Source organism: Drosophila santomea, chromosome 3L (genome assembly GCF_016746245.2).
Source record: "Drosophila santomea strain STO CAGO 1482 chromosome 3L, Prin_Dsan_1.1, whole genome shotgun sequence".
NCBI lineage: Eukaryota > Metazoa > Arthropoda > Insecta > Diptera > Drosophilidae > Drosophila > Drosophila santomea.
The window spans coordinates 17,406,479-17,430,889 of NC_053018.2; the positions used below are offsets into that span (position 1 = coordinate 17,406,479).

Here is a 24,411-nt window from a genome sequence, read left to right on the forward strand (position 1 = left end):
TATTAAGTTGCTCATGTTGCGCGTAGCCAATTGATTTGCCAAAAATTTCGGTTTTGCCAACAATAAATGCTAATACTAGCCAAGTTCAACGACCGATAAGCAATGCGACATTGATACATTACCCCTTCCCCCATTACTCTGGTTGCTTTTTTGCCAACTCTTTTACACCTATTAATAATAAGAGTTGTCATGCGAATTTTGCGAAATATGTTTACTAGTTAAGGCGTTAGTTGGGGTGAGAAATTTGCTGAAAAGTGGTAATTGGGTATGAAAATTATGAAAAAAACTTAGTCAATAAACAGTATTTGGAGTTGTCAGCTTGTCATTTGAAAATATAAATAGATTATCGATGTAACATACACTAACACAGTTCGCAAAGAACAACGTTGCGTATTAGTAATATTTTCTACAGCGTCAAGACAACGTTGCGTATGTGTAATTTGAAATGATTATCGCTCGTTAATAATTTATTCTTCCCGAGTTGGCTTAGCAAAAACTCTTTATTGCCCTGACATTATATAACATTATGCGCTTAATTTTAAATAAAAATGCAAAGTCTAGCAAAGCTGATTTATGGCACTAAGTTGCTATAGTATATGAGAGTATACCTGATTCTTGAACGTGTGCAAGAGTTTCGATTAGTTTGCTGTTAGCCAGCGGCAAAAAAAGCATATTTTTAATACTAATGAGCACTAAACTTTGTCCACGCCTCGGCTTCATTTCCAACTCCCACCCGGGAAATCTTGACTTTTGCACTTGGGTTTGCTGGATGCATTCGAGTTACCCATGCAAATGTCAAGCCAGACACCGTTGGCGCGAATAACTGTAATTAAAGTCATCGGCGGCTTAGCTGGCCAAGAGCTGTTTAGCTGTTTAGTTGGTAAGTCGCTGCCAAGGCTCTTTTGGCATTTGTCAAGCGCTCTCAGACTTTGGCCAAGACTCTGGGCCCCCTCCTGGGATCAGAAAATATTATTTTTAATTTGCATTGCCAGCTTTGGTCCACTTACTTTAGCCATTCTGCAGCCATTGTCTGGCGGTGTAAATATTTCCGCTGGAAATTAGCAGCAATTTGAAGCTGCATGCTAACCAAGCCGTTTAAGCCGGCAGGAGATTTGGATTCGCAGTGTTTTGCTTTTCGACATTGGGAGAGCAAGTGGCTGGCCTGGAAAATTTGCCCCGTCATTGGCAAAGAAAACAAAACTGACCCTCGCCAACGGAACTGCGAAATATAAAGATCAGTTAAATAAGATATTCAGGCTTTTATGCCATTCATGGTGGAGTTTCCAAAAATGTATCAGATCTTAAGCGCAAATGCGACACTTTATTGCCAAAGCTGATGAAATGTGAATTATTGCTCTGAAGATATGCAAATTTAAATTGCATTTTTAACTACTGCTTGTTAAACCAGCATTGTTTGCATAAAAAAACGGAATCTGCCACGCCCCGTTTAGATGCCATAACTTTTACAAGCCTTTTAAATGTAATGGTGATATCTAAATCTCGCCGCTTAAGTGCAATTACATTTACAACCGTTGATCACCTAATGTCCAAACATAAAGATTTTTACTCAATTTTGGTAGCCTGCTCATCTGTCACGTTTTTTAGACACGTTCCGGTCACACCCACAAGTTACATCAAAGGCAATAATCTTTAAAACCAATTTTTATTGATGTTTTTACGATAATTGAGATAATTGTGTAATTTCGCCTAGAATTTACCTTAAACGTGGTTCGGTTCGACTTAAAAGTGTTTGCTACGTAAGCGGTTATAAAAGAAGAACCTACACTCTGTGCACTAATAAATTTGTATATCTTGACAACGCAGAATGTTCAGGAAACACCTGTGTAACCTTAATAAATAGATGACAGATGAATGTGCTGTCTTTTTTTTTTAACTGACAAGACCTTGGTTAATAAATCTGTTTCAATTCGATCAGCCAACGAGCCCATCGAATTCAAGTTCATGGTCACAAACCACCAGCTTGCCTCGCAGTCCGCTGACTGCTTTTCTCTCTCCGCCGCCCAACATTTCTCCACTCTTTCTCCACGTGACTCAGCTGGCCAAAACCGCCGGGGCAACAACTGTAACGAGTTTTCCCAACCAACTTCGTTGGTCGTTGACTTCGCCGGCGAATATGTGTCAAGGTCGCTTGCCGGCACCGCTCTCTCCGTCTCCCTCTGTTTTCGTCTATCTCTTGTGTACGTGCTGAATGGCCAGGCTCACAAAAAAGTTTACACAATTTCACAATTTGCCGCAAACAACAATAAGCCTGGCGGAATCGGAATCAGCAGCGGCATCGCCATCGGAATCTCCCTCCGCGAGGAAGACGATCAATTAAAATGGCATTACATAACATTGAGTAATTGGAATTGGAATAAAAATGCAAAAATGGGTATATAAAAAGCGGGTAAGCCGCGCTGAAAGAGACGGAAGCTTGTGCGACCTTGATTTTGTATCTGGTTCTGCGATAGAGCAAAGCTCAAATGCAGCTACACTTGGAATAAAGGATTTTATCAGTAAATTATCTTATGCCATCAAAGAATATTTCCAAAGTATTTGTTTCGAATTTTAAAAGACTTATTTACTGTACATTGCAAGTAAACTGTTTTTTAAATCAGTAACTATGATGTAAGCTCAAAGTCACTCCAGTATAGCCACTTTTTTGTAGAAATCTAAATAAATCTGACAAGAATATAAGCGCTACATTCATAAGACAAAATGTATTTATTGAATTAAGAATAATTATTACAATATTATAATTTTTATATTGATTATTAATGAATATTATTAAGAATTTGTTTTCCTTCTCTTAGAGCCTCAAATATTCAGTAGCATACATGGTTGAATTATAATGTATTTTGGGCAGTGTACTGCTAGCTCCTCCGCGGACTTAGACCACTTACACGCCCACTTACACGCCCACTTTCCGGGCAGCTTCTCCGGCTTCTTCCCAGCATCTTCGGGCCGCTCGAGCAGAAGCCAACTTTTGGCATTAACCACAAAAGTTCAGATCGGGCGAGCTGCAAACCATTTGTATCCCCCAACCTGGGTGTGAGTGTGTGTGTCGCTATGCTCTCCATACTGGCGTGTATGTGTGAGTGAGTGTGCAGGCCCCCAAAGCAAACAATGTTTAATGTAGTTTTTTTCTTAATACTTGAAGCGTCGGGCGGCCGAAGTCGCAGTTAGTCTCAGCACAGCCGCAACGGAGTGTGCACGCGCCTTCAGAGCTAGAGTTAAAAACTAAAGTTAACGCTAAAGTTATAGAAAAACTGAGCTACATTTGCCAAGCACCGCCAAGAGCTCCGAGTACCCAACTAGTTTGCAGTGAATGCGAAAATTAATCTTTTTCAAATACGAATCAAAGTTGTGGCAGCGAACGGAAGAGCGGAAAACATACAAGTTGAAATTTTCCAATTCAAAATTGTTGCGTTTGCGTTGAAAGTGACTGATAACGAAATCGAACGATAACGAATATCGAGACGTCCGATGAACTGAAGTAAGGCCCTGAAGAGTATCGAAAATATCGAGATAACTTGAGGTGAATAATCGTGAATCCAAACTGAACATAAGCAAATATCGAAATATTCAAAGAGAGAACTAAAAACGAAAAAACCCAAAGTGACACTGATAACCTTCAAACTAAAAATACACCCAAAGTAGCCCGAGTGAAGACACGAGAAAACCGACAACAAACAAAAAACCCAAAAATAAAACCAATTGAATTTCGATAACATCAACTCTCCCACTCACACTTTCGTTGATCTGGTCAAAAATGGATGCGCCCAAGCAGGTAAATGACAAATGTATCCCACCAAAAATTGTTACTACGCTTGTTTGTTATTTTCATTTGTTGTTGCAACTCTAGCTTTACAAGTTAACTAGGCTAAGAGACGGCAGCAGCAAAAAAAGCAAAAAGCAACAAAAAAGCAACAAAATGTGCGTGACAAGTTGGCGGCTGTCTTTTGTGCCGCCAAAAGTGCCACGCCCCTTGTCCCATTAATGCGGGGCGGCACACCGCAATGGCTCGAAAACGTGTTTACAATTTGTTTTCTCTGTATTTGTCTCCTTGCTTATTTCAGTTGGTTTTTATCTTGTATTTTCCCCCGTTGTCCGAGTTTGCCAATTGCAAATTTTTCCAACCGCATCATTCGCCATAATTTCGCGACATGCTATATATTTTATTTTCTTAAGCAGTGCATTGATCAATAAGCAAATTGCATTTTTTGCTGCTTATTTGTCGGGATTTTCTTTTGATATGGCTTAAAAAAATATTGATCTCACTCCAAGCGCAGTATTGCCAAATTGCCAAAGCAAGTTTGCAGCTTAACATTTTTAGCGGGCTTAAAAATATGACCAATTTTGTATGTGATTTTTTGTTTGGCAATGCCTCAAACAAATCAAAAGAAAAGATTATTTAAAAATGAGCAGCTTTTTAATATATTTTAAGTGTAGATATTTTTTGTTGTACACTTTCCAAGTATATGTATATACATACATATGTTTAAAAACGTAAGCTAGAAAATTACATTTTATTTTTTTCATATTCGATGGGATAATAATATCTGTTCCAATTACGTAAATTAAAGTTCAATCGTGCTTGTGTCCACTTGACACCCCACTTAATTAAATCGAAATATCAACCTTAAGTCTCAGCTCCTTTATTCTGTTCTTTGCAACTCAGAGTTGTTCTGAGTTTGTAATTTTAAACCGAGCCCTGCCAAATGTTATGGCTCTTTGTTCGGCATAAGACGTGGCTTTGAATTAAATCACACAGATACGAACGCATACAGATAGACGAGAAACTGCAAATTGCATTCGGTTATTAAAATTGTTAAGAGAAGCAATTTTTCGGCGGCTTTCAATGCAAACTTTAATTGCATTCAATTTTGCCTCGATGGTGTTTGTGTTTGATAACCTTGTGCAGAATTCTCGAACAAAAAAACGCACAGAAAAAGCCAAAGTAAATGTTAAATGTTGCCCAATTTCTGCTCAGCCATGCAATTTCGTTTAACTTCAGAGTTAATAACCAATTCTATTAAAAGCCAATGCGGAGGTTGCTTTGCTCTGCTACGGAAGCTATATAAAATTTACGGCCAAATCTCAGGGGACACGTGTCACGGGAGTAGAGCGAAAAGCTCGACTCAATCAAGTCGATCGCATTCCCAGACAGTTCGCCCTTCACTTTGTCGAATTTGCCACTTCAGATTTGACAATATCATATATACTCGTATATTCGTACATTCGAACATTCGTATACTCGTATACTCGTACACGACAAAAGAGCATAAGCGCAGCACCCACGTTTAAATCCAGCCAAAAGAATGGGGAAGCGAACACAGATCCAATTTGGTAGCGGATAAGGCAGCAAAAAGTATCTTTATAATTTATTATTGTGTAAGAGATACACAAATAAACATTTTGGAGAGTCTCCTTTTTTGTGCCGGTCTTGTGCTGATCTTTAAATCGGATAATGACTGAAACAAAAGCGGATTTGGAATTCGGCATCCGAATGCGATTCGGTTCTTCTGACAGTTTCACTTTCGAAAAAATGAACCAAACACCAAACAGCTGCCAGCTGGAGATTATCTAATTTCGGGGGCATCTTCATAGAAGACATGGATCAGAGAGGAAGGAAGTTGTTGAAATATGTCGGAATTTTATCTGATCTGAAGACATGAGAAATGACAACGCCCAATACCTGAGTTCGAATTGCAAAGAGGTTAAATAGATTGGCCTAAATATCGAACTAAAGGAAAACTTTAAGTGGATAATTGTACGTGAGATCATTTTTCTCTTTTTAAACGACGTCTAATGCAATGTCATATTGTTTTTAAATATCTACAAAATGTTTTATTCTTATAGCAACAAGTTTTACGCAGATCTCTCAAGCACTCTTAGTTACTAATTCAATGACAAATTAGTGATACCATTATACATAGATGCCTGAATCTGAGATTAACTAGCACGCTCCTACTGCCATTCAAATTGTTTGAAGAATTCCCATGCAAATCCGGCCAAGAATGTATTCCCAGTGGAACTGATAGGGGAACTGATCGGTTGATGGGGGAAAAGACCGACAGATATGTGCATATTTATGGGCGAGCGATTAAAAATGCCTCCACGTGCCATCGATATCGATGAGTAGCTTTCAGAGCTCCTTCATTAATGCGCGAAATGTGTTAACAAATTAATAATAGAAATTAAGAGCTGTGCTGTTAGGAAATGGCAAAAACAAAGCCGACATCATTGAAATTAATTAGAAGTTCATTGTGTTCAGAGGAGATCTTTCTGCCTCTGTTCCCTTCCTTTTCTTTTTTTTTTTGTAAAACCCAGACCAGCCAGCCAAATTGGCACCAAAAATGACTCAAATTTGTCGGCGAGCTTCCCTTTGATCAGAACCCAGCGATCTGGGGGATCAGCAAAGCGGCTGGCGACGATCGTGAGATGATTTGACCTGACCCAGGCCTGGGATCAGATCCGGCCCGATTTATAAGCATTAGAATTTCCAATGAGTGCTCCCCATCGCATGCTCATCGTACCTCGTCGCTTGTGCAACCCCATGCCACCAAGCCACCAAGCCACCCAGCCACCCATCCCCCAGGCCCCGCAACTCTTCACCCACCGCCCAGAAATCCGGCAAAGTTCAGAGCATGCAATTCTCAGACTTGACTTCTTGGCAGTAAAATAAAAACAGTTTTCGTAAGACGTTTTGGCCATGTGAATGCTGCCGCGGAACAACAGGCAATTTGGTGAGGTGTAACGACGGCAGCTACACTGCGGAGTTTCAAGTATGACTTTGCATTGATTTTATAGCATTTACTGCGCTTTTAAAGGGCTTAGAATGAGGAGTATACCAAAAATTAAGTAAAAAGAATTATACAGGAAAAATAATTAGGTGATAGAATCAATTAGTTTTATTGGGCAGTGCAATATCTATTTATTATCGAACAAAAATTGATTGAAATTAAACAAAATATATATATTAGCTTAATATAATATTCGTGTTAAATAGATTAAAGTCTATTAGTGCAAAGCATGTACCTAAATAAATTTCTTTAAAGTTTAATTCTATTTCAAATTAAATTTTAAAATTTCTCCCAGTGCAAAGCCGCAAAACCGCGAAGATTAAATTTTTTTGTTTTAGTTGGCCCGCACTTGAGGTTGAGTTATTACACGAGGTGGTGTCTCCATCTCACCTGCTTCCTCCCGCCGCCACCTGACCACCCCCCACCCACCCACAGCTCCCCAGTTGGTGTTGTTGCGTTTTTGTTGTTGTTGTCTCTTTATGTGTGTCGCCGCCGTCACACTCACACGCACACACCACACATGTGTGTGGTTACCTGCCTCCCTCGCTCATTTGTTTGCTTGTCTGTTGTGAAACGAAATTGTGTCAAGGTCGAATTTGCATGAACACGCTAAGCAGCGATGGGCGCTCTCAGGGGGCGGTGGGTGTGCGGGGGGAGGGAAGCCGATCAGCTGTTCTGCGCGAGAGTTTTGATAATATTGGATATTTGAGTTTATGTTTTTGGGCTCCAAGTGATCAAAAGGCAGTAATGGAAAGTACTTAAAGTAAAGTAGAGTGGAGTACATAAAATAAGAAATTTAAACAGAAATATCCTCTCAAATTTGCATTATTTAATTTGATTTAAATCTCAACGATTCTCGTTTTAACTATATATTTTAAAGTAATTTCTTAAGAGCATATTTTTGTAACATTGCTAGTATTTAAATGTTATATGCCCCGCTCAATTCTTTTTGCTTATGTAAAAAGTGGTGCCACCAGCTTTAAAGCTGCCAAAGTAAATAGAAAAGTACAGTGAAAACAAGATAAATATTTACAGTGCTATGGAATCTAAACATTGAGGATGTCTGGTGCTAAGTATTTCCCATGCCTGCACCCCTTGAGTTTGGACTCTGATCCACCGACTGAGGGGGCATTTCCCATGTCAACTTTAATGGCGTTTTTTTGTTGTTTTTTTCACAGCCTTTATTTAACTTGTGTTTTATATTTAACATGCCAGATGTGTGTATAATTATGCAAGTGTGCAAGCCCTTTTCGCCCTTTTTGGAAGTGTGTTAATTGAAGGGGACAGCAAAGATCCCATTAATTAGCTAATGCAACTTAAATGATCGTAAAATGCACACAAAATAAAATTAAAGTAATAAGATGTTTGGCAAAATTGAACATTTTTCAAGCGATAGTTAAAATCAAGTAATTGTTTTATGTAAAGTAAGAGTAAACTTACTTTAGTAAACAAATTACATTCGAAAATAGCTCTTCAATAAATCCTACCCTATTATGCGAACACAATCAACAAATTTAGATTAAGATTGTTTTAATTGCGTTTAGATGAGCTGGCAAAAATCAAGAGGGCTGTCTTCGCCATAAATTATGCAATTAAAATACAATTACATATGCATTTTGTGGGCCCGAGTATGCTGGAGAAGAACTTCCTCTATTCAAAGTTGAGTCGAGTGAAATCATTCTCTAATTGTCCGCTTACTGCATATGCAGTAAATTCTATGCACTAAACCAATTCACGACTATAATCCCCTCACTGGGATGCATCATCATCGCGGTGATTGCTCTTCTGCCTTTCACACAACATTCTCGGGTGATGAACACAGCATAAGGAACAGCAATTCATAAAATGTCAAACAAATGATATTGTTGTGTTATTAATAACGTTGATTATATGGCCATATACTCGGCCCCTTCTCCTAACTTTTTGGATGAATGGTGGTCGACCACCCACGATGTCCACTGGACAAACATTGGTTTTTGATTGTATATAACAAAAAATAGTAATCTGAGTCATGGGAATATTCTGAATACTCATTCAGGAATACGAAAATGTTTCATTAAACCAAAAGAGGATGCAGCAAATTAATTACACATATTTTGACTAGCTATTAGAATTATGTTCTATACTTAACATAGGCCATAAGCTCCAAGTAAACAAATATTCCTACTTAATACCCACGAAAACAAAATCGACAATAAATTTGTCGTCGCCCGCACTCTAAATACCATTAAATTAGTCATAATTCAGACAAAAGATAAAGCCGAAAACAAAGCATTAAGATCGAGAAGGAAAAAAACGAAAAATAATTCGCCAAAAATGGCCAATTAATAGATCGCTATCAAAGCGGTGAACGGTGGAACAGCTGCTGTATACCGGTGGCCAACAAAGTAATTGGGGCCAACACTTCAGCAGTTGGCAACAAGAAATGTCGAATGAGCCCAAGGAAATTTTGGTTGCAAAATGGGGAAAATACCCGGATATGGTATTAATTATGCGAAAATTATTGTAAAACAGAATGGGTCTTTGGCTTCTGCAAGTCATTAGAAATATGTATTCAACAAACGAATTATTTGGCATCCCATTGGATGGGATTGGAACCATTTTCCATGGCTTGCAGCAATTTATTAACAATAAGAAAAGCAGGTAAGCCTCGTAAATTAGCATACACCAAAAACTACACCAAAAGCTAATAGCATCGATAAATCGCTCAGCACCCGATTTGCTCGATATGCAAATGCAGCAAGCAGGCAAACAAATTGTGCGATAACCAAAGCTAATTGGAAATTCCTGCAGGCAATGGCAGCCCAAAAGTGAAGGCAAGCTCAATGGAACAGAAAAAATAAATAAATACATGTATGTACAGACAACTGCTGCATGAATCAGGTGCGGGAACGCAGCCGGATATATTTATCCATATATTGACATGCAAAGCTTAGAACCCTTCAACGATCGGCTGACGAAACGGGCAATGTAATGGGCATAAGACAAAGCCATTAATCTCCGCCCGCGATCGCGACTGTCTGCACATCTCGAGACCCGGCCAAGACATTGCCATGCCCACTGCCAACTGGCAACTGCTAACTACCAACCGGTGGTGCGGCTTTCGGCACACGGCACTCCACGGTTCATTGGCGTCGGGTGACAAGCCCACCAACGTCATCGGTTCGTCATGGACTCCACATGCTGGAGCTCGGGTCTGGTTCGAGCCTCCAGCTAAGCAGGCCCAATGAGGAATTCCCTTCTATATGAAACACCTTAGCCGTGTATAAACATTCTTTAATCAAAATGGCATGCTAAAGTTACTGATGATTCACTTGGGGAAATCCGTTCATTGATCACAAATATTTTTCTTTTTGTTTGGTGATTTTGCTTACAATAGCAACTAAATTAATTGATTACTAATTTATGCTTATTGTATGGTGATGCTCTGCATATTGCCAACTAAATAAAACGCACAGTTTCTAATGATTTATTTACTTCCTCTAACGTCATTTGCATGAGTTGAAAAAAGATTGTAATAACAAGTGTAATATTTTAGTGCTTATTTAGGTGTTTTTTTTAGAATTGTGTCTCTCATAAAGTGGTAAATAAACTGGGCGGTTTTTATCTTTCAAGCTTTACGTTGAAATAGTTACCGCCACTGCAGTTTGTGTTGACCTTCAAAGTGGACACAGAAATGCCCACAGCGCCATGATTGTGCCTAGCAACGAAAAACTTTCCAGCGGGTCAGCGATTTCGTAGCGAGTTCGTTGCCTAAGTCTTTTGTCTGAGCCAGAGTCTAGACGAATTTATGAGGCGTGACCGGCATGATGCTGCCTTTACAATAGAGCCATCAGCCCCGATCCCGCACCCTTTCTCCGCCAATAATCCAACTGCTATAGTCAATGGACGAAACCAGAGCCGAATGGGCTAAAAATAACAAATGTGCCGCAATTACCAGCATAAAAATTAAGTTTGGGAACAAATGGTACAAAAATGGACAGGCCCACGCGACCGTCAAGCGGTTGAGAACGCCCCAAAGGAATAATTTGTGCCATAAGTTTATTGATGTACTTGTGTGTGTATGAGTGTGTGTTTGAGATGTGGGAAACACTCGAAATTACCAAAAATTTGCGGCTGTCGAAACAATAATAATAAAAAGTGAGTAGAACGAACAGCAGAACAGCAGAGCAGCAACAACAGTAGAACCAGGCACCCGGATTCATTATTTTTGTTGATTTGGTTTTTTTTTTTCATACATTTAATATTTATTGATTTCTCTGCTGGACAGCGTTGGGCAGACAAGACGCATTCATCACGTGCGTCATTTAACAGTTCAATTGATTTGAATAAAAGCGCTATTTATAGATCCTGACTGCGGCCTGGAACATTATTATTATAATGGGCGCCCAGGGCGAACAAACTAAATTTCCCCCTAATCGCAGTGATAGTGACTCACATTCTGGCAGCAGCCAGGCTTGCGAATTATCTAACCACATTTAGCTGTGGGCTTTCTCTTTCCCCTTGGACGTTTATCAACCGGTTGTGTCTTCTAATTGGCAGGCAGAAACCGAAGCGGATATATAAACTGAAAGCATTTTGTACTTTCCAATTTATAACAAATAAAATTCCACATACTCGTATTAAGTTCAAACCAAAAATCCGGTTCTGCTGCGGGTTCTGTTTCTGTTTCTGAGTGTTTGATTCTGTTCTGTTCTGTTTGTTGTTCTTGACCGTTCGCGCCCTCTCGCCAAACAATTTGTTACAATTTATTTTTGGCCATTAGCCGCCACTCGACCCCCGCCATGCGAGTTTCGGCAAACTTTTTGCGCACTTTGCATTGTTCCCCCTGACAGTAATTTATGATGTTAATTGGTAATTAATTAAGTGAGGCATATGATCGCATGACACAGTGCCCACCCACTCAAAAGATGATTAGTTGGGACTACGCGCACAACTATCCCAAAGCCATCTCCTTTGGCCTCCACCCCAATCTCCATTGCGATGGAGAAACCATTCATTAATTGGGAACCGCTGCCATTGTGCGACTGCTTCTTTTTCTACGGTTTGTTAAACACGGTTCGAGAAACGTTTTAACTAATTAATGATCTACGCGAATTAACAACTAAGCGGGGCGTATCAAATGTCTCTACTTCTTCCTAGGTTTCTGAAATATAGGGGTGGATTGTTGTGCAACTTAAGCTACTAAATTTAATTGTTATTTTACTTAATAATATTTAAAATTTATTTAAATTTGTTATTCATTAGACTTTTCATGTAAAGTCCTTTTAGTTTTAATGGTATTGAAAATGAATTTAAATTACTAAATGTATTTAACATTGGGCTTTTCATGTTAGTCCTTTTACCGCGAACTTTTCGCGTGTCACGCTTTCATCTCGAACCTGAAAATCACGGCACGTGGCAAATAGCATAAGAAAAACAAAAACATTAAAGCCAAAACAACCAATTAGTTGCCAAATTAGTCGAATTCATTAGAAGATTGGTTAGCACCTTAAAATTATACTAAGCTCAATCCTAGCAAACCGACAGATACACTATTTATAAAGAATTCATGATCGGCTTGGATAACGAGTTCACAATTTATCAGATCATTGACCCAGAGAACTACTGAGAATTCTGATCTGAATTTGGGTGTGGACCCTAAATCACGATGAGAGTCCAAAACCGTTAAAGATAAGTGAAGAAATGCCTGCAGTCCAGTTCCACAAACATGTTCAGCTCCAATAAACGAATTCAATTTAAATTCCTTTTTAAAGGCAGCGATAAAATCCGAGGAGTTACCTCAATTATTTGCAGAAGATCAAGCTGGTTTTTTCCTACGGCTTGAATGATCGATTTTTTGGGTTTGTTGTTTGGCTTTCACTAACTAATTGGTATTAGCATATTGAAATATATTAAGATGCTGGGTTTTTTCGTTTTCATGTTGTACGATCTACAAATTATTTTTATTTGCTTGCATTAGTTTATTGAGTGGTTGGAAAATGAAGAAGAACTCACATTTAAAATGTGAAAAAGTGACAAGAGTGCGTAAGCGAAAGGTTACTGGTACAGTTGAGAATGTTTCATTAATTGAATTTGCACTTGGAGAAGTCCATCTCAGGATGCTGTTGCTTAAACCTGTAAGGGAAAGGGTTATACATTAGTAGTACAGTTTTAGGATGGCTGTGTACTTGTACATACTTCTCAAGTATGTCCTGCTTTTTGCGATCCTCGCTGGTGGGAAGACCCATCTCCTTCTGCCGCTGATCGAACATCATCTTCTCCACCATGCTGCGCGTCTCCCCATCCAGATCGGAAAGCTTGGAAGACTCTGGATTGATCTTGCGCGTAGATATCTCCGGATCGGTTGTGACCAGGCGGCTCCACCAGTTCATCTTGTTGATCTTATCGAGAGTGATCATCACGGTTTTGCTGTCTTGCAAGACCCACACGGACTCCTCCTGCTTCACCTCGCCGCACAGTTCGCCATCGATAATGGGCTCCTGACCTTTGATGCCCACCTTCAGCGACTTCTTTCCAATACTGACGACTAGATCACGGGCACGTAGTGCGAATGATACGTTGAACGGAATCTTGAGCTGTAAAAACCAAAGTATTGAAGCTTATTAGATTTGTATAAATACTCAGTCAACAATTATTACTAGGCAACATTCTTTTGGCAACTACAATAAGCATCTGAAACAATGTAAGTCCATTAAAAATGTTGCTTGTGCTTTGCCTTTTCTCATGCAAAAGCAATTCCGTTAACGACAATCAAACTAGAGTAGAGTGGATCGGATTATTCAGGGGTTCTTCATGTAATCAAGCTTGGAGTGGCAGCTCTTGTGATTAATGATCGGATTTGTGTGTACATCTACGGAGATTCTTTAGCCAGACTTTGCTTTGGTCATTGCACAACCTTGGCGGGCTAATAACGATCTCTATAAATAACCAACTGCAGGGGCACGTCTCTGCATCCAACAATACAACGATCCAACGATCATATCACAGCTGCCACATCTGCCCTTCACCAGATCAACGGATCGAGGCTTCCTTTGTTCAAGGACTCAATGTAGAACGGGAATTTAGTTCAGCTGCCAGTTCAAGGACGTACAGCGGTTCTTCAGGTCCGGTTAAGGGAGTTAACATCGATTCCTCAGCCTCGCAACGAGGAGCTCTCAAGAATGTCGCTCAACAGGTTGCAGTGGATACACTCGGAATAATCTGACACGTTTTTAGAATCAGTACTGTCCGAAATTAAATTGCAGTTTGCAGACACCTCGTTAAAACAATAATATGCGATTTAATAGTAATAGCAATCGAAAATAATGTTGTATTAATACTTGTAAGGAAGATCTCTCATTTCGCTCTGTGTAAAGAAGTAAAGCAACCTGCGGATGGATTTAAGCGGCTGCTTGGCCAAGTTCACAGCAATTACAGTGGCGTCTAGAATTATGTGCCACGGCTGGCCATTAATTATAAATCGCACGGATACATGCATACATTAACACCTTTCCCATTAGCTCGCAGCATAATTAAAGCCCAGACTTATTAGACAACTGGCTGTGCAATCAATTAGCGAATCGCATGTGGCAGAAACAATGAGGGGTAAGGTAAACCTTTAATTTAAATCTCACGACGCCGCATCCAAGCATCGAAGCATCCAACTGAACCAAGGACGCTTTCGTTCAGTTCAGCTCATGATAGTCCATAAACTATCTAGTGGGGGGCTTTCGTGTGGGCAGTCAGCCAAGGTAGTAGCACTTGGAGTTCTTCTTGGCGCAGCACGCGGCTCATGTCATCAGAAGCTCACTGATCGCAGCTCATGTGGGTGGCATCTTCATCACCAGCAACCAGCGATCGCCGTTGATAAAATGTGTCAAAAGCTGAAACTGAAGCGGATGCCAATTGGAAGCATTGAATCGTACGCGGATGTAAGGCGGCAATAAAAATAGCCTCACAGAGTCAGAATACGAAAAAATACCTGGAGACGTGGGCAACACGCCACGCTAAACGCTTGACAACAGAAAAAGTCATTTGGACATGTTGGCCAATCGTTGCAGTAATTTAGTTGAAAAATGAAAAGAATTCGTTTAGGTCTTGGACTTTAGAAAGGAAATTAATACCATACCAATGCCTTGCGTTATTTGCTTGGCAGCAGGAAATGTCAATTAAAAATGTTAGCTATTCATTTTAATAATTTGTCTAAAGACAATTATTTATTTAAGTAACACCACGAGCTGTAGTACAGAACTAATAAAGGTTTCTAAAATGAAAGGTATCAAGGAACTCACAATCTAATGTCCAAATGTGAATGTCTGACTTTGTTTTTGAAACTGGAATTTATGTAAAACTTATTAAGTAAATGTAAGCTTTCTCAAGGGACCCGAAGACTTGAAAACAAACCCATTCTGCACCGCTGAAGGTTATGCAAATAGCAACTAAAAGAACACTATGCTCGAAACTAGGAAATTTACACAAATCATAAGTCAGCAGACCCGCTGACACCTACGGCCATTAAATCACCTGAACAGGTGGGATACCCATGCAAATGCTGAGGCTCGAGGAAAAACAATAGACCCTGGGTAAAATGTGAGCTATGAAAATGAAGCTGTGCCACCAAAAAGGTAAACACAAAGCTGAAGAGTCACCGTCAGTCAAAGTCAGAGTTCGTTTTTGAGTTCAGAGACAAGCCTAAAAGGTGTCGTGAATGAATTAATGAATAATAACAAAAATTGATGACTGCGACGACGGCAGAAATAAGATGGGCGAAAAAAAAAAACATGCACGAGACTTGGCACACTTATCCAAGTGAGAGCGGACTCGCAGACTGATCGTCTGACAGTGGGCGATTTTATGCAAATCGATCGATTCCCGTCCTAATGTTAATGCTTATACTCGCCGGGCTGCACGTTATGCCTCCAACCAGTTAATCGATCAATCAAATCGCCACAGATTTGAACCAATTCGCACCGCTTCTCTCTGTGTAAACTGTGTAAAGTGAAAGACATCTTTGTCGACTGCCGTTTGAAACTGCTATTGGTTGCTATCTCATTTGGTGGTGTTGCCTCTGATTAATTCTATAAAACTTGAACAGCATTTCATTTTCTTTAAATATCTAGCCGCAAATAATTTATGCTAAAAGATGCGATCCGGTGCCAGGCACCACCAAAAAAATGAAATAGGAAAAAAGAATGGTCGCAACAACAATACGAGTAGCGATGGAACAACAAACCGTCCATTTAAACAAAATAAAAATCGAAAAAAAACTGGCTTTGCTGATGGAGTCGAGTGCTTAGAAGTGTCTATCTGCGGAGTGTTTTGTATTCGATAATGTTATCACACAAAACAGCTGAGTCGCCCCATCTTGGTACAGTGAAGAAATAATACGAAATGTTTAATGTATGTGTCTGAAAATGATGAACTTCTAACTTAAAATGAAGAAGAGAGGTCCCACGTACCTGGTTCTTTAGGTAAACACTAGTCAATATAATAGTTATCAAATAGAAACATAATGCTGTAATTAACCAAAGCCAAATAAACCTCTATCGAAGTGTTTATCTTCACGAGTGCCTACTGCCAGCTCATTAAAAGCGGCTTAAACTTGACTTATTTGTGGCTACAAGTGGAGTGGACCCCTAAACATCTCAAGACAGAGGGAGATCGAATCAAAGTCGAGCGTGGCAAATTTTTGTTTATTCCTTTCCATTTAGAATTGTTTTGCGTTTAATTCTGAAACTAGTTCCTATTGGGAACGTCGCTCCACTCCACTCCAATCCACTGGATCCCCATCCCCACAATGCTCGGCGTACAATGAGCTCTAGAGTGGCTACAATAGAATCCGTATTGACATTTGCATGGTAAATGAGATTTGAGAGATCGATCTGGTAGCCATTTGTTTGCGCCATAAGCGGATTACAAAGCAAATGATACTGAAAACTCTATCCGGTTAACCTAGTCAATTTTGGGGGTATCCCATATAATTAACTCTATAAGGTTTCCATTTTGGTGAGAAACGAGATCTTATTGATACAGTCAAAGCTGAAACTGTCATCTTGAATGGGTTCGCGTAAATTAAAATCTCAGAAAACGTGAAGAAGCTTCGAGAACAGTAGCATGATGGAAATTAGTGTTGTATCTGACATTCGATATCTTTAAACATGTAAGCCTGTTTTTTAAACCCTGCTAATTTCATAATTTAAGAACTTAGTTTTGTTTGCTGTCCTACTCATCACACAAGTTGATTAATGTACCGAAAATATGTAAAATGGGTTAGCTTAGCTATCGATTTGTAAAATATTTCCATATTTTGCACATAAGATCAGAGAATTTATGCTGATATCGAGCTAATAAATTAACTTAGTCTATGTAAGACTTATAGGAATCGAGTCTATCGTAGATCTAGGAGGATTGATTACATATACTTTCAAATAACTCAAGAGAAGTTATTTCTTTGACCTGATCTCAATAGTAAATTCTCTACCAGGAAACGGAGAACGGATCCAAAAGCGGTTAATTTACTCAAAGGCTTTGTCAGGTTGAATTCTTTGTTAGCGTTTTGTTTGGGCTTCCAATCCACAATTTTCGAACAGCACCAAAGTTGACTATAGCGTGATTTATAGGAGAAACCCATTAAGAGGTTTATAAACTAAACATGTGTTAAATGGTCGAATCAAATATCAGTTTCATTTATATAACCGCAATTAAAGGCGAAGTCGACAATAAAAATTGAAATTGTATATAGAAGCAACAGGCAATGCTCTTCTTTGATGAGGTATCAGTAAAAAATTTATTTAGTATTTCCGCTTCCTTTTCGAGTGAGTCAAGCCGTCAAGAATTTCGCATGGAATTCAGCAAAATCTTAAGATTCTATTTATTAAATACAGCCCCCGAAGGCAGAATACCCAAACGTTTTCTATACGAAAATTAAGCTTTAATAGCCGCAATCAGAGAAATACTGGTCTCGGGCCGCACACAAATAAGCGTGGCAAACGTCAACGGATCTATCTCTCCAGATAGCTTGAAGGGATTTCCCCGTTTACCACGACCAAATTATCAATTCTCACAGATATTTGTTTTTCTTTTTTTTTTGTTAATCCCAATTGTTGTCGCCCAAAATGGAACAGAAATCGCTGGGCACGTAAGATCCGTCCGTTTGTCACCGGCGTCACTGGAAACTATTTTGCATTTTTAATTGTATGCATGAAAAAAAGATCGCCGTTTGTTTGTCTTCGGTTTTATATGGTGTTTCGCGATGAGGCGGAGGTGAATGGTGTTGGTTCTATTGGGGGAATGTCTCGGATTGGTTCGGCCTGCGATCTATAGCAAGTGTTTGGTGTTTGGCTCCCATTCGCCGTCATCCCATCTTTTTAAGTGGCAACGTCCCTCAATCTTTGCCTTCTCAAGTGATCTCAAAACACCGCCTGGTTCTGTGTCGATTTATACTCTTTTTTGCTAATGCGATTCGCGTTCGCCGGAGAGTCCATTGCCACTGCTCTGGTAACTGGCCGTGTCAGGTAATCTTTGTCAACTCTCCGCTGATTAAATCGACCATGCTCGAGCAGCCAGCACTTCACCCATACCAAAAGTACAAAGTTGGAGCTGGCGGCAGGCCACTCACTTGTCTCACTTAAAAGGTGATAACAAGATGCTCGACAGCAAACGAAGCAACAAAAGTTATTGCCAAAAAAAATTAGAAACATTTGTTGCCTTTTGCTACCGAGAATGACAGATGGGATGGAACTCTGCGATTTAACCCAAAGCAAACAAATTTGTAATAGAAATGTTGGGTTTCTCTCAGAAATTATTATTTATCTAACCAATTCCCACTGATCGTTAAAAGTATAATCGTATAATAATACGAGATCGGTGGTAGATTAGGAAAACAACTATTCCAATTCGATAACAATTGTTGGGGAATTTTGGCAATTTGTTTAACTAACTCCGCCAAGAGAAACGCAAACAATTTGGGTTTATTCAAATTTATTAATGAAAAACCAAAACTTTTTTTTCTGATGACTCACGTTGTTTTCATTGCGTCAATAGTTTGAAGACATCGGAATGTTCTCAAGCCCAAAGGTACCAAAATGCAAATTTTGGACCTTTGTAAAAGAAAACCTGATTAGGAGTTCACCGAAAACTTGTGCATCCCCACCTAAATATCATGTTTTGAATTTCTCAATAATTAATTCATTTTTTCTATTTTTGATCGCGTTGATATAAAGCTTTTGTTGGCATCGTTGACGTTAAATGCTTTCTTAGAACTTGAAATTAACCAAAAATAGACTTGCTTATTCTTCGTTAGGACATTTAAATAATGGCCATATTATTTATTTGACCATAAACCGTTGATTTAATAATGGAACAAGTATTAATCAAACATTACTGGTCCCTGGGAACGATGCTACAGCAAAAGGGCGGAGCTGCCTGTAAGGTGGTCAAGGTTTGCCCCTAATTAAGTTAACATTAAACTAGAATTAGGTTTTTCCCGCAATCAAATTGTGATTTCTGGGCCATCGAAACGGATCTTGAAAACGCCCACACGCCAAAAGCGATCAAGGGCCCTTCACTGAAGATCTTTGGAGCCAGAAATACCCAGCACCAAAAGCCGAATTGCAGCTTAATGAGCTATGAGCAAAAGGGCGGGAGGCTATAAAAAGAACAGCCAAAAGAAAGTAGGCAAATCGCATGATGTGGTGATCAAGCCAAGGCGAGCAGTCCAAACATCAAAGCCGGCAACAGGCCCCCATCAAACATCATTGAAACAAAAGAATGACCAGAAAAAGTGGCCGATCGTTCAGAGCTATATAAGCGTGTGTACAGTGGGAGCTATTTTAACACGAAAAGATTTCTCGGTATCCTCAATGTAAAAAGAAACAAATTTTATACTATTTTTAATAGCTTAGATCACCCGCTAAACTAACTTAGCTAAAAAGTTCTTAATAAAAGTGATAAGAATGTGAAAGGTTTAATATATTTGAAATATTTCAAAATGTCCTGCGACTATCTTCCTTCTCGAGTGACTACTGTCGCAGTGGCAACAAACGAGAACCGCCGAAATATTATGACATGCAAAATCCGTCAGGAAAGCCAGCAACAACAAACACTTCCACTCGAAAAGGTTTGCGCATCGCGCAGTCGAAGCCGCCAGAGGCAGCGACAGCAGCGCCGCGTCGCTGCCCAGGTGGGCAGAACTCAGGTGAGCAGAGATCTTACCTGTGAGCCCGACTTAGCAGCTAAGCTCGCTTCAGTTCGATTCTTGAGGCCGTTTAGATCGGTTCTGTTTGGCGACACGCGCACTGAATAATTCGTCGCTTTGGGCAGAAGACGTGAGAGGAAGGAGTATACCGCCATTAAAGTACGAGAAGAATTGCGAGTGGAATCGAATCGGTTACCCCAAACAGCAGCTTGATCAGCTGAGTGTTTCGCGAGCCGTAATTTAAATAAATTATATACATCATAAAAGCCCAATTAAAGAGACTGACAACCGGAGCGAGACTCTGCTTAAAAATACTCCAGATTGTGATACTAATTAGCTTAAATTGTGTGTGTGATAAATTTGTGTAATAATCAAACAAATCCCGAGAACAAAACAAACAGAAAATTGCAAATTAACAACTGTAAGTAAAGTAACAACGCAAGACGACACATTAAGTAAACCAAAAATAACGCTGTGTAAAAAAGAAAAAACAAATCGAAAACTGGCCAATCAAGTTGAATCAATACAGTGTGATAAGACTTCCGCATGCCTAAATAATATTTACAATAAATAAAACGCAAGAAGCAGCACGAACACATTTATTAACTTCTGCGCTGTGTAAGACAAACGCACAAAACTCACAAAAGTCTCGAACAGCAAAATCAAACAAAAGACTGAAGGCACAAACTTGAAATGCAACTTTTTTACTTTAGCTTCAGCTAATAGAATTCTCATATTTTTTGGGAGGACAATTGATTGCCACAATTACGTCAAAAGCAAACAATCGGCAAAGCCTTTTAAAGAGAAAGGCCCCAGATTTAAAAGCTTGCCCACAAAAAATAAAACTGTCGACTAGCCGAATTAATATTAAATACAAATCAGGCTTTTAGCCAACCCAGACCGGAGACCATAAATATCAAACAAGTTGGCGACCAATGCAAAGCAAAGACAAGTCGAAAGTTCAGGTTTGTGGATATTGGATTTTGATTTCTTCTGACGCTAGCACCACAAAACGGCAGGAACAGGGGGAACAGAGAACTGGGGCTAGGGAAGGAAGATTTAAATGTGTAGCGAAGATATTGTGGAGCACAGCGAATGTGCCGATAGTGACACGATCCCCAGCTGGGGAGATCAATAGGGAAGATCAGCAAATTTCGCTACCTCAACAATTACAACAGTCGAGTTCCCCGACTAACAGGTACCCATTACTAGTCTGAGCTAGTCTGAGTATATCTGTCCAATCGATAAAAATTGTCCAAACCTCTAATATAACAAAAGAAATCAAAACATTTTTAAAAAGTGTGGGCGTGGTAGTTAAAACTTTTATAGTTATAGTTATTTAATACTCAAAATAATGTCTAACCAACTGCTTTTGCTTCCCCACAGATGCAGGACTACTGGCACATTCCCCGCGCCTCGCTGGCATCCTCCTCGAGCTCGGCCATCAGTTCGGCCAGCTCCTCCAAGTCCTCCAACAAATCGCATTCGAATCCGCCTACCCTGAACCAACGTAGTTCGCCCAGCAACAGTAGCACCATTAACAATAACAATAATACAAGTGCTGCTGTAACTGCGGCAGCAGCGGCGGCTGTTCTGGCTGCTGCCAAGAGGGGATCGAGGAGTTCCCAGGGCTCCAGCGACAGTAACAACAGCACGCGGGTGAGTAAGCCGAGCCCACGCAGGCTCCGGTTGTGGAGAACCAACCCGTATTGAACAACCGTGACTCAACAAACATTCTCCTCTTTTCCATTCGAATTATACAGAGCGCTGCTTCCGGCTCACTGCTGTTGACGGCAGCGAATCTGGAACGCTTTGCGGAGATCCACAAGAAGCAGGAGCGCCACAACAAGATGCTGATGCCCAGCAATCCCTCCTCCTCAAACTACAACGCCAACCTGACCCTGGCCAGCGGCAAAGATGCGGTTATCGCCATCGAGGGTCAGCAGCCGACAGCGGCCGACGTGGATCCCAACTTGCAGTATGTGAAAACCAAAGACCTGGATACCGTATCCATTGCTAGCTCCATGCACTTCACGATGGTCAATGGAGAGGGTGGTCCGCCGAAGAAACCGAAGCGTGGTCTCTGCGATCGGGGACGCCAGGTCACCGTATTGATAGTCAGCATGAGTACCATCTTCATGCTGCTCATCATGGGCATGGTCTATGCGCTGGAGAGTAAGTTTTTCTATAAATCCGCTGTGCCAGCTAAATTCTAATAACTATTCTCTTTCTAGTGCGCGCCCGCGACATGCCCAAGAGCTAGGATTTTATATCCCAACCTAGCCAATTAGTTTATTATTTATTGTATTGTCTTTGTCCCCCATTATTATTATTATTGTTATCGTGTCGTCTTGGCGCTAGTTGTATAAGATATTTATTTAAAGATTGTTTGGATGGAATGTCGAGTCAGTCGAAGCTGGGAAAATTCATTAGTATTAAGCGCGCTATGCTATTGAGACAGAGAAACATACAAGAAACTAGAAACTAGAGCGGATCGGATTGGATCGGATCGGATCATCGCCGCCTGGTATCGGATAATGCTGTACTTTCTGGTTAGCAAATAAGTTATTTATCCCTGTGATATGTTTAATAAAGTGAATTTTATAATTGTATACAAGGGGTTGGTGAATCACACCTGTCGTGGGTTCAATGACTTGGGCTTTCAGCTATGACCGCTGCCTAGCAACCAGCGACTAAGGTATTTGGTCAAGAAAACTGCCCTTGTAGGTCATTAAATACTAACAGTAATTTAACAATATTAAAAAAAAACAGACAATTAAGATTGAGCTGCCAAATCTGCTAGCCAATGTAGAACTATGACAACACCTTACTGGGAGAAAGAAGGGCTTAAACATCACCCCTGGCCGGACTTACCTCCACTTCCTGTAGTGTTTGTGTCCAGTTGTACTTGTCCAAGGTGCAGCCATTGCCTGCATTCGGCAGCAGCTTGCCCACCTCACTCTTCTCGGAGTCATCGTCCACTTTTTCGATGGGCTTGGATATGTCATCGCGATTCGAGGCAGCTGGCTCTCCACCAGCGCTATCCAGCAGCTGCTGGCGTTTTCTGTAGAGGATTTAGATTGTATGAGTCGAGCGAAAAAGGTAACGTACTAGTGCTAGTGATACAAAATATTTAGGTACTCTACAGGCCGGATAAGAATTAGTCTTTCCATGAAAATGAGTATTGTGGATTTTTGCACGAACATCACAGCTTTTGCAATGTATCTGAGGCCTGAGTCACCTAGGTATTTTAGTTATCGATCTCTTTATGATCCCACATACTTGTTCTCCTCCTCCTTGATAATGGCTGCTGCCTCCTCGTCGGTGATATCACATATTTTGTTATCGTCGATTTCCTTCTTGCGGGCCTCCCTTTCGGCCCTCTCCTTTTCCTCCTTAATGCGCTGGGAGGCTTCGCGAGCCTTTACCTTTTCGTTGTGGGCACTGATGGCCAGCTTGGACTCCTTGTTGAACACATCCAGCAGCAGTTTCTCCCACTCCGCCTGCTTGGCTCCCGTGAAGAAGTCCGTCTTGCGGCGCAGGAAACTGGCCAAAGTGCCAAGAAACTGCAATATAAAGCATAAACAACGCAATAAGCCAAAATTGAAACAAAGAAGTTGCGCTCTTTGTTGTTGTTTTACGTCGGGCACGCCACCGCGATGCTTTTCGGCCACGGCCAGCAGTATATTGTCAAACTGTCCTTCCTCAGCAGACATTGTTGGTATTTGTACTGGTGGCAATTGAAATCCGTTTGTTTCTGGACGCTTCGATTCGTTTGGTTTTTTTATCTGAAGTTTAGCTGCCGACCCGGCACATGTAGAAATAATGTGACCTGTTATCGTACGTCAAAAAATCCGCATACTGAAGCAAATATACCGACTGGACACACAGCAGTCAGCATTTGAAAGTCAGCAGGATTGCGTGTAACGGTATTTTAGATTTATATATTGGAGCTTTTTGGAACTAATTGTATTTTAAAAGAGAATTTTTTTATTCACACATTTCAATTAGTTTTATGTCACATAAAGAAAGGAGTTTTCTTATATTGTTAATTTATTTCTCCTGTTCTCGATAATAATCGAAAAAATGTTGTAAACTGGATAATAAAGCTTCAGACAAACACAAAGACAATATAAATGTGTTCCAGTGAGAATCCGATATTAGCTTTTGACAGTGAGCGCACCATGTAACGGTATTTTACGACACGCATTCAAATTATATGTGAATAATAAAAGCAATCATTAACTGAAATAAGTAGAATCGGGTTTTTCGATCTGTTAAAATTTGGTTCTTTATTATTTTAAGTTTAAGGGTAAAAGATTTCAAGGAAGCTAGAGTTCAAGAACAACAGATGTTACCCCCGCTTCATTTAAGCTCTCACGCAACTTTTCGCTCTCCGCTTACTTTTGCGCTCTCTTTGGCTTGGGG

The 24,411-nt window shown here is 40.1% G+C and overlaps 2 protein-coding genes across 2 annotated transcripts; one reads left to right on the forward strand and one right to left on the reverse strand.

Moving 5' to 3' along the window:
• Window positions 1–3,192: 3,192 nt before the first annotated feature.
• Window positions 3,193–22,595, forward strand: LOC120449052 (cell wall protein RBR3). Its single transcript, XM_039631345.2, has 4 exons — window positions 3,193–3,790; window positions 21,370–21,642; window positions 21,747–22,158; window positions 22,218–22,595. The coding sequence occupies exons 1-4, from the start codon at window positions 3,773–3,775 to the stop codon at window positions 22,244–22,246; spliced, it is 732 nt and encodes a 243-aa protein (XP_039487279.1). The 5' UTR covers window positions 3,193–3,772; the 3' UTR covers window positions 22,247–22,595.
• LOC120449051 (nuclear migration protein nudC) lies at window positions 12,749–23,824 on the reverse strand. The gene is made up of 5 exons (XM_039631343.1): window positions 23,625–23,824; window positions 23,266–23,549; window positions 22,858–23,047; window positions 12,987–13,384; window positions 12,749–12,923 (listed from the first exon to the last, which is right to left on the reverse strand). The coding sequence occupies exons 1-5, from the start codon at window positions 23,697–23,699 to the stop codon at window positions 12,872–12,874; spliced, it is 999 nt and encodes a 332-aa protein (XP_039487277.1). The 5' UTR covers window positions 23,700–23,824; the 3' UTR covers window positions 12,749–12,871.
• Window positions 23,825–24,411: the final 587 nt, after the last annotated feature.

Bases quoted from the DNA above. Each gene is read 5' to 3' on its own strand.
- LOC120449052 (XM_039631345.2), top strand. The intron at 21,643-21,746 runs GTGAGTAAGCCG...CGAATTATACAG, and splicing joins ACAGTAACAACAGCACGCGG to AGCGCTGCTTCCGGCTCACT. The intron at 22,159-22,217 runs GTAAGTTTTTCT...TTCTCTTTCTAG, and splicing joins CATGGTCTATGCGCTGGAGA to TGCGCGCCCGCGACATGCCC.
- LOC120449051 (XM_039631343.1), bottom strand. From the start codon at position 23,699: ATGTCTGCTGAGGAAGGACAGTTTGACAATATACTGCTGGCCGTGGCC. The intron at 23,550-23,624 runs GTAAAACAACAA...TTTATATTGCAG, and splicing joins ATCGCGGTGGCGTGCCCGAC to TTTCTTGGCACTTTGGCCAG. The intron at 13,385-22,857 runs GTAAGTCCGGCC...TGGTTTTTACAG, and splicing joins AAACACTACAGGAAGTGGAG to CTCAAGATTCCGTTCAACGT.